General features: G+C 41.6%; 2 protein-coding genes across 4 annotated transcripts; both read right to left on the reverse strand.

Moving 5' to 3' along the window:
- On the reverse strand, positions 1–3,613 carry cbx3a (chromobox homolog 3a (HP1 gamma homolog, Drosophila)). Of its 3 annotated transcripts, none has more exons than XM_039820083.1 (5): positions 3,523–3,613; positions 2,346–2,505; positions 1,984–2,137; positions 846–940; positions 1–597 (listed from the first exon to the last, which is right to left on the reverse strand). In XM_039820083.1, the coding sequence occupies exons 1-5, from the start codon at positions 3,596–3,598 to the stop codon at positions 471–473; spliced, it is 612 nt and encodes a 203-aa protein (XP_039676017.1). In that variant the 5' UTR covers positions 3,599–3,613; the 3' UTR covers positions 1–470. The 3 variants fall into 3 exon arrangements, with proteins under 3 accessions (XP_039676017.1, XP_039676020.1, XP_039676018.1); XM_039820086.1 differs by lacking the exon at positions 3,523–3,613 and adding an exon at positions 3,360–3,505; XM_039820084.1 differs by lacking the exon at positions 3,523–3,613 and adding an exon at positions 3,239–3,488.
- A 705-nt stretch (positions 3,614–4,318) lies between these two features.
- nfe2l3 (nuclear factor, erythroid 2-like 3) lies at positions 4,319–14,131 on the reverse strand. Its single transcript, XM_039820087.1, has 5 exons — positions 13,242–14,131; positions 10,352–10,432; positions 9,021–9,134; positions 8,365–8,821; positions 4,319–6,565 (listed from the first exon to the last, which is right to left on the reverse strand). The coding sequence occupies exons 1-5, from the start codon at positions 13,755–13,757 to the stop codon at positions 5,790–5,792; spliced, it is 1,944 nt and encodes a 647-aa protein (XP_039676021.1). The 5' UTR covers positions 13,758–14,131; the 3' UTR covers positions 4,319–5,789.
- Between the last annotated feature and the right edge of the window lie 232 nt (positions 14,132–14,363).

The following is a 14,363-nucleotide window of genomic DNA, read 5'->3' on the forward strand; positions in this document are numbered from 1 at the left end:
TTTGGTCACATAAAACCTTTATTTAGAACTTCAAATCATATTTACAGACAGAGTTTACAAAATGCACTTTCAGAACAAAACCGCAGTAATGTGGAAAACAAAAAAACAGCATCATGGCGATAGAAGAGGTGGTTGACACCTTAACAGACCAAAGTAGCCATTTAGAATTTACAAACTTTGACCAGGAATGAGTATGGGCAGTGGTGGGTTCTATCAAAGAGTATGCTTTCTAAACTGCCATAACATCAATTATTGTATGATAACGGAAGACTTATTTCATTATACATAACACCCCCGCCCCAATCAGTTCCTTTTATATGTACAACAACATAGCTCTCCTTGGCGGCCATACAATGCAAGGGTTGAAACATCTTTGAAAATAACTAAAATAGCTAAAACTAAGAAGCCAGAGGAGAAAATTCAGTCCTGAGGAAAAGGGTGCAAGGGACTGCAGGGACCAGAGGACAGTTCTACTGAGCCTCGTCCTCTGGACAGGAATGCCATGTCAGTCTCTCCTCATAGAAAGAAATGACCACCTGAGGGCAGCGAGTGTTGGCCTCACGGGCTGGAACCAAATCTGCTTCATCGGAGTCTTTCCTAAAAAGGAAAAAAAAAAAGGGGGAGAAAAACATTACAGCAACCATGGACCCTTGTTTCAGCAAATCGTTATTGTTCACCTCAGGTTAGACGTTACTTAAACTTGAGGGAAATTCTGCTACAGCAGCAGTACCTGGCTGAATGTACATCTTACTTATCTTAGGGAATACTGAATGTTTCAAGTGCAAAAAAAAAAATAACAGTTCGAGCTGCGTGCACATAAATTGACAATTTCCTTCTGTACTCACCATTTCATCAAGAACATCAACTCCCCGCTACTGTCTGTTGCGCCAATTATTCGTTCTGGGTCGAGGTTCCTAGCGAAGCCACGTGGTTTCTCAGCCTATAAGTAGTGACAACAATATATTTATTCACATTTGTATCGCGATTCAAGCCCTACAGATTCAAAAATTGATTCACAGAATTCCAAAATTTGATTCATATTATTCATTTGTAATGGCGTGTATACTATTGTCCTAAAATGAGTTTAGCTCGCCATTCCCATAGATGGCGCTGCGTCGAATTCACACTGACGCCTGGGCACTTGTTATAATCAAAAGAAGAACAAGTGCAGCAGAAGTAGTTTAGTGGGCGCAAACAATGGCAAACCTCACAGAAATAATTATTCAACCTGCTCCATCCTCATTGAAGGTGAGAGTTTGCACATTTCGGCTTGTATAACCTCGAGGGGAAGACTGAACTTGATAGGAATCATGCTATATGCAGGCTAGGCAAAGCGAAAGTTAAGAATTTTGGAAACACCACAAACTTGAGGACTCACAATGGTACGCCATCACCCAGAGATTAAAATTAAAGATGTGGACGAACAATAACCTAAAGTACCTAACATGCCAGTCAACCAACACACTCTTTCAATGCTCTAAACTCAAACTCTGACTGAAAAGCTTTTTATTTAAAAAGAGTTTGATTTTATACTTGAATTAAATGTATTTGAAAGCTGGCAAAAGCTTGGCACTTTGCAGTTTTTAGCTGCAAAGGTTTTTATTTTTGTATGAAGACATAACGTAATATGAAACTACATTTAATTTGTTTGTTCTTTTAATTGTATGTCTATTGCAGTCACACGGGAAAAGTAACTACATTTACATACTGTGAACTTTTTTTTTTTTATAAAATCGAGAATCATTTTTGAATCAAATCAATTTTGAATCGAATCTTGAGCCCAAAGAAAAATCAATATTGAATCGTGACATTTTCTGAATCGTGCACCATACTAAACAACAAGGTAATGTTTACATATGACATCATTTTACAGAATCTGGAGAAATTGTCATCATGTGAAGGATCCCCACTGCTAAATTCAACTGGTATCATCTCAAGTAAAATGTGGGTTGGAGAGGAATGTGAAACTGTTGGTGAACTCACATCTTTCTTCTTGGCTTCGGTCTCTGGCTCATCTGTTGATGCCTTTCTCTTAACGGGAGCAGGCTTCTCCTTAACGTTCTTCTGTGCTTCCAAAAACGCTGAAATCAGTTCTGGACAATCCAGGTTCTCCTCTGGCTCCCAGGTATTGTCAGCCCTAAATAAGTAGGGAGAGGGTCACCATTTGCACAAAACATCCCTTAAGACCGATTTCCATAGATATGCAACAACATAGTTAACTATCTTCTATGCAGAACAGCAGCTTATTCATGCAACCAAAATAGCTATGGACAAAAGCATGGCACAACCCCATACCAGGGAAGCACTTCCAGCTCAGCAGGGGGGAGGTGTCCCGAGGAACTCACTCTGTAAACCCTTTCCACTTCAGGAAGAATTCTACTTTCCCATTGACCAGACGTTGGTCAAGTACTTTTTCCACAACAAATTCCTCAGGCTCTTCCTGTGTGTCCTGTGCATCCTTCTTCACGTTACCCTTGGTGTTCTGCTTCTTGCCCATGTTGTGCACTAAAAAAAAAAAAAGAAGGAAGGAGTGTGAGAACTTTAACTGTTTTAAAAAGCTTCTTGCAATGCCATTCAACTAATTCACATGGATATGCATAAAGTACTGTTGTTATCCATATTAAGTTGAAGGGAAGAAAAGCGAGACAAAAATGCCCATTATTAACTTGTTGTAGCCTAACTGATGCCATCTAAACTAAATATCGGTAACATTAACGTACATGAACACGGAAACGCCTATACATCAATACTATTAACGTGTTAATGCTAAGTTGCAAACCAATTTAGCTGACGTTAACGTTGGGTGTTGTGCAAAAGAATATCCAAAGCCAGCCAAATCCCAATATAACGTTAAGTAGGATAGCCTACGTGCAAACTGTAAAGTTAATTAGCGGATAGTATTTCAGACATTGGCGGTTGATAAAGATGCGTGGTGTGAAGGAACAACTTAAGTTAGTGATGCTAACATTAGCATTTTCAATAAGCAATTTACGGTAAACGCCAGGCTGGCAAAGATACAAACGCTCAAGGCCCAAAGGATGCAACAAAATCCTGATATAGACACTTCTAGTTGTATCTAACGTTAGCTGACATTAATGTGACTTAGTCAAAACATTGCAATACACTCTGAGATAAAATAGCAAACAATGTGGTGATGTAGCTAAGCAGCCTTAAGTTAAATGGTAACATTATAGCTAGCTAGCTAATATTGTTGTGGTAACGTAACGTTATGGCTCACTTTCTGCGCACACTGCGTTGCCTGCAACAATGTCCAACTTGCAAAAGAAAGCTACCGTTAGCTTGCCTTGGTCAATCGATTATGATGCAGCGTATAAAATAGATTACTACTGCATACGCACCCTAAAAACAACAGGAACGGCTTCGGCGATGCCTTCTTAACACGCGGTCAGCCTTCGCTTTATAGCTTTATCTCGGCTGCAGGGCGGTAGAGGCGCCAAAAGCTAGTCGTAGGATTTCTACTTCTACGGGAGCCTAGAAGGAAAATGATCTTCACTCCTTTACCTTTGCGTTTGCGCCTCGTGCTATCTTCTTCTTTAGGGGTATTAACTGCAGTTGACAACCAACGTATTACGTGCATTACCGCCACCTTCAGCTTCGGAATGTGGATCAGCGATTAAATCCTGTTTCTCCGAGAAAATTGAAGAAAGAAACTGTTTGCTCTACTGAACAAGTCAATTAATGTTATATTAAGAGCAATTCCAGCCTAAAGCAAAGTAATGCAACAGTCAAGAACATGCATATATAATAGGAATATTACAATAAAAAATATGTAAAAGACACTGTAACAAATACCTATTACAGTCCATGATTACATAGACAACAGACTCCTCGTTGAACCTGACAATGCTCACATAAACCACTTGGATGCTTTCTCAGGATCTAAAGTGTGCAATTTAAATTGGAATGCCCACATTATTCAGTTAAAACCACCTCTTCCTTTCTTAACCTACCTAGGTTTCTACATTTTGAATTTACTTTATTTAAAATTGTACAGGAACCACTGCTCTTGCCCCCCTCGAATTGCTTTATTCCCTTTACCTCTGATTTGCTTAATAAGATGTGTGGATCTATAGCATCTTTCTGTACAGCTTGTTTTGCAAAGTCCAAGACACAAAAACTCAGTGTTAGGACCATAAGGTCTTAAACTACTGAAAGATTTGTTCGTACATCATTTTCCAGGTTACGTCCCTCATCAAAAACCCTAATTTATGATATTGTGGATATCCTGTTATCAATGCTGGTTATTCAGAGGTGTAGCTATGCTCCTAAAACAGTGACACAAGAATGAGACAGGCAGTTTTGTTTTTATGTTTTTAAATCAGAAAGAACAATGTCAGCAAAAGCATTTCAAATTTCCTAAGCAAAAATCATCCTATCAACAGTCAACAATCACCATGCAATCAAAAACATTTGCACCCAGAAACAAAGAAAAACAGTTTCAAATTTACACAAACAGAAAGTAAACTCTTTGTCAAACCAGAAAATTAAAAAAAACACATTTGTGAGGGAATAGGAGAAGAAATACTTCTTGAGTTATACCATTACTTTATGCACCTTTCTCCATTTAACTCACTCAGCTGACTGTTTAAATACGTGTGCCCATGAACGGCAAATGTTACCAAATTCTTATTTTAACTCTCAGATAATCGCAAATATATAAAAAGCAACACCCAAATGACATTAAATCATTAAATAGTTGATTGTATACTTTTTTTGAGGAAATGGGATGGCCATTTAAATAATGAAGAATGTGTAGTTGAGTGCATTTAAGTTCCCCTAAAAAGGAAATTGTTTTATTTAGCCAAAATCTATAACAAACTAAGGCGTGAGGTAGAATATAATCTTGCCAAAACGCTTATGTAACTGAAAAAAATGGGTTAAGAAAATTTTTGCTTGAAACAAATTATTCAATATTATTGAAAAACATTAAATGGTAGCCTCCTAAAAAATATTTGTTATGATAATGTGCATCTGTGGATCATGTGCACACATAATAACCAAAACATGTATCCAATGCAAATTAAGGCCTTGTCAGTTTAATCATTGGTATATTGTATGTCATCACGACATAAGGAAAACATTCAGTACAAATTTCTACTGAACAATACATGCCTTTAAATATCGGAAACAAAGCTGTAAACTTTAGATAGGCAATGTCCCAATATTCTCATCACTGAGATAAACTTACCATTATGAAAAGAAAAAAAAAAAAAGATACTGCCCTCGACAGTTTCACGATGCATATAAGCATTTCAGGAACCTCAGAAACTTTAATAAATACAATCTTCAACCTCCTCCTTATACTAAGTAGGGATATATTGAGAGGTGAGATTACATGGAAACAAACAAACATAATCCTCCCTACGAGATAGCTATCCAGTAAGTGTCACACTGCTGGCCATGTTAACAGACATGTCTGGTTGTCTCAGTTTGTATGACTCAACTTTAATGTTAACAGGCACAAAGAGACTGGTAGCATCGCCAGCAGTTTAGCTCATCCATTAAACTGCCCATCGTGCCTTGTCCATCTTCAATAAGCAAAAAATGTCCAGTGTGTAAGCTACATTTTTGAGAAATTGTATTTACAGATATTTTAATTATCTATGTTCTGAGTTTCTTTTCTTTTTGCAGCTTTTATCGATTTAGGGTCCCAACAGTGGTGAATCCACACGCACTTTTGCAAAAGAGGAGGTCCCAAAAGAGTCAGGCAAGTAAGTTCAGAAATATCCAAAAACCTAGAAGCTCAAGTCTCAGCTGGCAATACTGCATCATTGCTTTTTCTCCTTCTTCCTCTTGTCTGTTTTGTTGCCTGTTGATGTGGAGACAGCAGGCCGTCTTACAGGCTGAACTACAACCCTCCCATTAGCCCCGCACTGCAGGGTGAATCGTTCTGGGTTCAGGGGCCGTCCTGAGTTGTCCCTCAGCCGGGCCAGTACGTCTCTGGTCAGCTGCTTTATCTGCTGGCCCACAGCACCCATTGTCTTGGCTGTAAGCTGTTTCTCCCTCAGTAGCCTGCCTCTCTGCGCATGCAGCCTTTCCACCTCCTCCTGCAGCCCTGTGATGGCATCTAGTTTGCGCTTCCGGCAGTTTTGCGCTGCCAGTTTGTTCTTTCCCCGTCTGCGGATATCTCTCAGGAGGGTCACCTGTTCCGGGGAGAAGCCATGACTGTCAAGGACCTCCAGGAACTCCTCCACAGGCATGTTGACAATCTGCAGGACAGAGAACGGGATGCACAAGGCACGGGCGCGCAGCTCATCACGACTCAGCTCCCTGTCGTCAAACCTTGGCCCGTCATCATCATCTTCACTGAGAGGCTCCTCTTTGATACCTTTGTGAGGAAGGGTTACTGATGGCTGGTTGAAGAAAGCAGGAGATGAGTAGCTGTGATCATGCCACACACTCTCACTCAGATCAATTGGTGACCATGTTGTGTTGTATTCCATGATGCCTTTTGAGGGGACTGAATCCACCTCACTGCTGTAGCCTGTAGCTCCACACTCATCCTCACAGTACGAACTGGATGACGATGACATCTCGGATGAGCCTGAATGAAGGAAAAGTTAATTATTCAGGGTATCTGCATATTTTTTTAACAGCAAATTTAATGACTTAAGACATTTTTAAGTCCTCTAAAAAAGGAAAATTTAAGACTTTACCAAGACAAAAAAAACAGGAAAATGTTCAGCGCGACACAACACAGAATGGTGTGGCGAAGCGTAGTGCAGCACAGCTCACCAGAGTCACGCTAAAGATAGGTCACAGGGACACGACAACTTTTATACCAATTTGCCTTACAACGCTGACATGGTTGACTGTGTATGTATAAATTATAACCACGTATTTCCACCAACTGCGGAACGGCTGCGGATCAGCTCCGCTGCGTGTCGGCTCCGTGCTCCGCCGTCCTTAAATACCCACCAGGTCCAGATTTGTTGCGAACGGCTGCGGTCATGACTGACAGCTGAGGTCACGAGGACCCACAAGATCTCGCGATTTCACATATGATTGCGCAATATAACAACAGGATGTAGTTTCTATAAACAGAACCACAAAACCAACAACAGTTTGTTTCAGGCTCGTCTCCGCCCATTATGACGTTTTCAAGGTGTAGTGCAGGGAAATATGATCCACCGTGAGCACGGTGTATTTTATTTTGAAAATTAACGGATGTTTTATTTGGTTTCTGTGCTCGACTTCCTGTCCCGCACCATCTGCCCTGTGCTGAATTGCTGCGGAGCTCTCCGGCATCCGGCAAAAATAGAAGCTGTGCGTATCTGCTCCAGAGGGCTGCGGCTCGCCGGAGCTGTGCCGGAGTCGGAACCTTCGAGAGGTGCGCGTCAGGCTGCGGGGCTACGCCGTCGATTTTACGCACGACTATAAAATGGCCTAGAGACTTTAAGGTACTTCAGGTAATTTCTAAATTCTGGCCCCTCATAGCAGTTTGAAAAAGACATGGAGGACAGCCCCAGGACATTGTAAAAGTCCACAAATACACAAAAAAGTTAAAGTATTCATCATCCTTTCTCTAAATTATGGGTAAATGTGGCTGCCAAATGAGGAGGGTTTTGGGGGTTCTCCCCAAGAAAATGTTGTTCAGGGTCTGCTTACTGTTTTCTATGTCATTTCAGACACAGATAAATGCAAGCACATTCAATAATCTATTCATAGACCTAATGCAATTCACCAAACTACCGAAGGCATTGCTTGATGAAGTGGACGGCCTTGTGGAAGGCTGAGAGGTCGAAGCGCTAGGTTCAACAGGAGAAGATGAGAAGATACTTCTGGGCACTACTTGCCTGCGACGACACATACTTATTGTGCTTCTCTACTTTCATGTGTGAATCGAGCGCTATGTGGCCCATTGTCCCCAGCTGTATCGTCTTTTTACATAAAGCACACATCGCTTCATGATTACTGGCTGTTTTCTTCAGCCACCCCCGATACTTTTCGTCCTCCAACCAATTGTCATTAAACAAAGATTTGCCCATGCTTGCGATTTTGCTTCAACCAAAACGCTGTGGTGGCGAACCATCTACGCAACGCATTTATCAATCCCCTACTCGTCAGTCACCTATGGAATGATGCAGGTTGCACCCACATAGACCGAAGGGCTGCCCCCAGATGGCGCGCTGGTCAAATTGTGGTTGAAAAAAATTTATAAATTTTTAAAAAATGGATGACGAGTCGGACGAAAATTTTATTTAAGAGGTTTCAAGACTTTTTAAGGACCCGCGGGGACCCTGTTATTGTATTAGTGTGTATAACAAAAAAAAATTATTGGCTTCACAAGCCATGGCAATAAAGACATTGAATCTACAAGTATTTGTTAAGATTTGAACCAACCTGGGGAGACTGGACCTCCAGAGCTGCTCTCCAAGGAGAGACCCGAGTCCGAGTCCAAGTCCTCGAGGACCTGTGGGTCTATGCTCTCCAGAGAGCCCATCAGCTGGGTGTCCAGGCCTTCCAAACCTAGCTGATTGATCTGGTCAAACACTGCCTCATCCAGACAGCCGCCCAGTGCACTATGCGATGACACATTTCCAGTTAAATTACATACTGTAGCAAAGGGAAGAGCAGCCAGACCCACTGCCATCCCTGGTGATGCGTCCGAGTGCGAGTCCAGTCGTAAGAGGGTTCCTTGTTGTTGGGTGACTGGCCTGGACTCAGCTCTTTCAGACGCCACACCAAATGCTCCAGCACTGGTTACCATAGCATCATGCAAACTGACATCCTGGCTGATGGCGCTGGTGATGTCTGTGCCGAGGTCTGACAGACGCTCGGTAACAAGGGAGTCCAAGTCCTACACATCAGACATAGGTTTTAGCAAAAACTCAGTCTTTGCAATTTTGAAAAACCTCCACAACATGTAGATCATAACAGGAAGCAAAAACTCTCCATTCTAACATACTGATCCGTCTGAATTACTCTCTGCAAAGCGATATTATGCTTTATATAAAATACATTGCCAGGCTTCTCAGGAACATGAGAAGACCACTTACGTCAAGGTCAGTAACAGACAGAGAGAGTAAATTGCTCCAGTGCTGGTCAATATCAATGGCAGGAGGATGGTGGCGTGCTGGATCAGAAAGTGCAGTGATGCCTTCAAGCAGACTCTGCAACAGGTAAAAAGAAAATACAAACAATACCGCAGGGACAGAGTAAAGCCCAGTTCAGACTAGAGATTTGCGATGAGACGAGTGGAGACTTGCAACGCGCCGGTCTGCAACGTTCTGAAACCTGTCAGTTGACACCAATGCGACGAGGTGGTGCGTAATCTCCATAGCAACGACTCTTTGTAAGTCTGTTCTAACTTCCGTCTTTCAGGCTTTTTTGTAGCTTGATATTTTATTTGTTGCGTCCAATTATGAATGTCGATAACGTAAGCGATGCTTGCTACAGTTGCATTTCTAGTGATGAATCGGCGAAAACGTTTTATTTATTCGATTCACTGCTTTGTTGTTAACGCCTCTCAGCCCTTTCTCTCTCCCTCTCCCTAGCTCGCTTGACCACATAACGATACCGTGCTCACGGGCGGTATGGATAATTTATTTCTATAGTTTGTGGCTGACTTAACAAGCTGACTTTGCTATTGGCTGTTGAAACAGGCGACGTCCCTTACGATCTAAAACCAGCCTCTGGAGACTTGACCAGCTGAGTCGCAGGCAACGCCATCACCCGGCTTGAGTCGAGCTGAGACGGGCCGGTTCAGACCCGCAGCTACTTTTTCCTGCAGCCTTTTGAAATAGTTTTGTCTCGTATATTTGGTCTGAACTGGGCTTTAGTGGTATGTTTAAGCAATGTCTCGAATGTGAATTAAAGTATTCGTGCCAGAGTTTTAAACCCTACCACAGTATATGCTTTAATATAACTTAAAAATACAAGAGAAAAAAACTGCTGAAAATGCATAATTATACTCTTAAATCCTCTTGAAAAGCTAGCTGTACAGAACATTAGGAAAGGAAACTGAAACACAAAGTCATTCCCTGTGAGACATACCGTAATTGTCGGGTTTCAATGTCCCTAATCTTACACGGCGTTAGCAAAACAGCACTGTCATCAGAATGTTATAATTTAAGTGATAAGGTCATGTCAAAATGTCAATTTTGGATAAAAAAAAATCGGTACAACGTAATTTTTAACACTGTCACACGACTGTAAAACCTCTGCAAGCATGACGCGCGTATTGTGACACACCTCTTTATTATTAAAAGACAACCAGCATAGCTACGTTTTAGTAAACTGGAACTTTTTAAAACACTGATGCAATGTGCAACATTTTCAACAGTATACAGCGACAAATGAAGGCAACTGTGACAAACCAGGATCATACCTCTTGTTCCAGTGTGGAACTGTGAGCCAGCTGAGTAAGTGGGACAGGTTCTTCCTCCTCTTTAACTTTAACATCCTCCTCCTGGTAAGTCAAAGAAAGGCAGAAGGAAGAGAAGGGGAAGACACATTTGGGGATCAGGAAAGGATTCAGGATAGAAGAGAGGGGAAAGAGAAAAAAATAGTAAATTTGTTGGCTAACATCCAAAGACCTAAAAGACACTTACATTTCTGGTTTCCCAAATCCCACTATCGCAGATAATTGGATAGTTCAGAAAATGTTAAAACAAATGTTCTGACTGAGAAAAAAGTTTGTATTAATAAGCGGTTGTTGTAACTCTGGAGGAAAGAGAGACCACCTGAACAGACTTCATTTAACCCTAACTTCTTTCATTGTCCCATCAACTGTGGGCCTTTTGCAAGTTAGAAATGTATTAGCAGCTGTATTTGTGTATGAAAGTGTGTGTGTGTGTGCACACACACACACACACACACACCACACACACACCTAAAGGATTATTAGGAACACCATACTAATACCGTGTTTGACCCTATCCTATTAATATGGGCCAATATTTCTAAAGAATGCTTCCAGCAACTTGTTGAATCAATGACACAAAGAATTAAGGCAGTTCTGAAGGCGAAAGGGGTCCCCCACACCATTACACCCCCACCAGCCTGCCCAGTGGTAACAAGGCACGATGGATCCATGTTCTCATTCTGTTTATGCAAAATTCTGACTCTACCATCTGAATGTCTCAACAGAAATCGAGAATCATCAGACCAGGCAACATTTTTACAGTCTTCAACTGTCCAATTCTGGTGCACTCGTGCAAATTGTAGCCTCATTTTCCTATTTTTAGTGGAGATGAGTGGTACCTGGTGGGGTCTTCTGCTGGTGTAGCCCATCCGCCTTAAGGTTGTTCGTGTTGTGGCTTCACAAATGCTTTGCTGCATACCTCGGTTGTAACGAGTGGTTATTTCAGTCAAAGTTGATCTTCTATCAGCTGGAATCAGTCGGGCCATTCTCCTCTGACCTCTAGCATCAACAACATATTTTCGCCCCCAGGACTGCCGCATACTGGATGTTTTTCCTTTTTCAGACCATTCTTTGTAAACCCTAGAAATGGTTGTGGGTGAAAATCCCAGTAACTGAGCAGATTGGGAAATACTCACACAAGCCCGTCTGGCACCAACAACCATGCCACACTAAAATTTGCTTAGATCACCTTTCTTTCCCATTCTGACATTCAGTTTGGAGTTCAGGAGATTGTCTAGACCAGGACCACACCCATAAATGCATTGAAGCAGCTGCCATGTGATTGGTCGATTAGATAATTTCGTTAACATGAAATTTAACAGGTGTTCCTAATAATCCTTTAGGTGAGTATGTATGTATGTATGTATGTATGTATGTATGTATGTATGTATGTATGTATGTATGTATATATATATATATATAAAAACACACAGATAGGCTAATTACTCCCAGAGCTGACCCAACCCTAGATGTTGTAAGACACTCCTGATTTACCAAGTTTTGCTCAAGCTCTGTCTCAGCTTGTCGACTTCTACCGGAGTAGCTTTTCCATCTTCAAATGGCCCAGTGAATATAGATAAGTATTGATTATTACTTTCAAATATTACAGCTGTAGTCCTCTCATTTGCAACACTGTATTTCTAAAAAAATATATATATATATATATAAATAAAACACAAAAGCTTACCCTTTAAGCAGTTAAGCTATTACTTATTTTACAATAGAGTGGGTAAGGTAAAAAAAATAATATGTGTCAACATCACATTATCCATGTGAACAAGAACCCTGGGAGGGGGCAGTGTTCAAGTATGGACCACCGCTTTTGTGAAAGCAAACAGGGTGTGGGTCTAAGCCTCACTTCTCCGCCTCTCAAGGCACACAGCTGCTGGTTGAGTCTAAAGAAAGGGGATAAAGTTACACAATTGGCGACATCAACTGTCCTCAGGACATAACATTCACAGAGCAGCTGTTTCTACCCCAAGCTAGAAAAACTGGATCACTGGCAGAGTTGAATATAAAGGGTCTGGGTGCGATTACAGAAATCTTAAAAAAATATGTCAGTCACAGATTACAGTTAATTGGTTATTATTCTTACTTTTAGTGTTTAACAATAACATGTGAGTGAATGTGAGTTAAAGTTTTACAGCTGCATGGTCACACAATACACAGGTCTTATTAGGGTCTTATTTGTGAAGTTAATTCTGCTGCCCCGACTATTAAGACATGGCTTAATGTGTCACGTTCCATAGTGAGAGTGACAGGTGCAGCAGACAGACGAATACTTGTAATGCTGTACAACTAACTAGAAAACTAACAAGTCTTCTTGTTAACTGGTTATATAGATAAGTCAATTGTTTAACTAGACCAGTTAGGCATTGTTTAAACTGAGTTACCAAATTGTCATGAACGTCCCTAAACCTAACTAAGCAAGAACTGAATCACTGGATTGCAACTGGTAGAGCCATACAAAGTGAAAGTGAATGCACATTTCAAGTTTTGCCAACAGGTTGTTATCACATTGTGTTGTTTCCTGGTGCACAAGGAAATGTTCCAAAATAAGTTACTTGTTACATGGGCACCCATCATAACACTGGTAAGTGCTGCTTGTTAGCTAGTGATAGCATTAGCTGTTCTGTTAAGCAGTGAGGAAGTTTTAACTCTGGTTCTCCACCTCAGTCAATTACTTTAACTGGGCAGCCAACCGTCTAGGTCACATAGCTTAGTTAGCAGCAAACTGTTTAACTTTAGGTTACATTTCTCTCTCTCACACAAACACACACACACACACACACACACACACACACACACACACACACACACACACACACACACACACACACACACACACACTTGCCTCTTTAAAAAACCCGCAGGCTCCAGCGCTACAAGGCCTTTGTCCGAGTTCAGGGGTTGTTTTGCACACCTCTTGGCCACTGTCAGGCAGGTGTTCACTGTCATTCCTGACTTCGTCCCCGGGGCTTTCTAACCCTGAGTTGGTGTCAGTGTTGTTGCTGGTTGAAGGCCCACAGTCAGCCTTGTCAGTGGCAGACACTTGGTGCACCAGCCATGCGTTCAACTGTGTGGGGAACCGCGGTGAGCCAAGGGTCCTCACCTCGTCTAGTAGTCGGCGACTTGCAAAGAAATAGTCCAACTCGGGACATTTTGGGTGCACACTGTATCCGTCAAGAGTGTCTCTCAAATTATGAAAGGGTGTCTGGGTGTAGGCTGAGCTAGGACCCACGTTAATCTCTATCAGAGGCGTATAATAGCCGCTTAAGTAGCTGTCGATATCCACACGAACTCCAATCAAACTGAGTAAGATCGTTAGCTGAATTAGGCCTTCTGTGAGGTATTTTTTCGCGATTTGCATTTTCTAAGTACTTTTAGAGCTGCAGATAATTGCTAAATACTGACCCAACAGTTCCTCTTTCCCGAATGGACAAAGGGAAAAGGCTAACAAAAGAGCACGCCTCCCCCTGTCAGACAAAGAGGTCCGCCTGTAACGTACCGGCGAAATCGTTAAATAGCTATGCTAGCTAGCTGTTAGCAGTGAGCCATCAGCTTTAATAACCGGTTAATGGGAACCTCTTGGCGCAAACATAGCGAAAACGATGCTCTTCAGTTATTCGTCGGCGGCACCTAGCTATCAAAACCTTCCTGACGTTGCTAATTAAACAGAAAAAGGAAACATCTGAAAAGCTAAATGCTGTCACCGTAGTGTGTGCTGCTACTGGGGAAACTTCGTTCCAGGATTTGCATAGCTCATGTAGATTGGTCCAAAGCGCTCGCCGCAACAGATTGTGATTGGACAATAAGAATGTCAGTTGTACTTTTGACCAATGAGGGTAAGAGACAGTTGGCAACTATCTCCAAGTCGCCAACCCCCACCACAAACACTACACATTATTTACAGAAATAATAGCAGAAACTAAACTGATTTCATTTCAGAAATATCAAATATTGATCTTTGTTGTGT

Source organism: Perca fluviatilis, chromosome 13 (genome assembly GCF_010015445.1).
Source record: "Perca fluviatilis chromosome 13, GENO_Pfluv_1.0, whole genome shotgun sequence".
In the NCBI taxonomy this organism is placed as follows: Eukaryota; Metazoa; Chordata; class Actinopteri; order Perciformes; family Percidae; genus Perca; species Perca fluviatilis.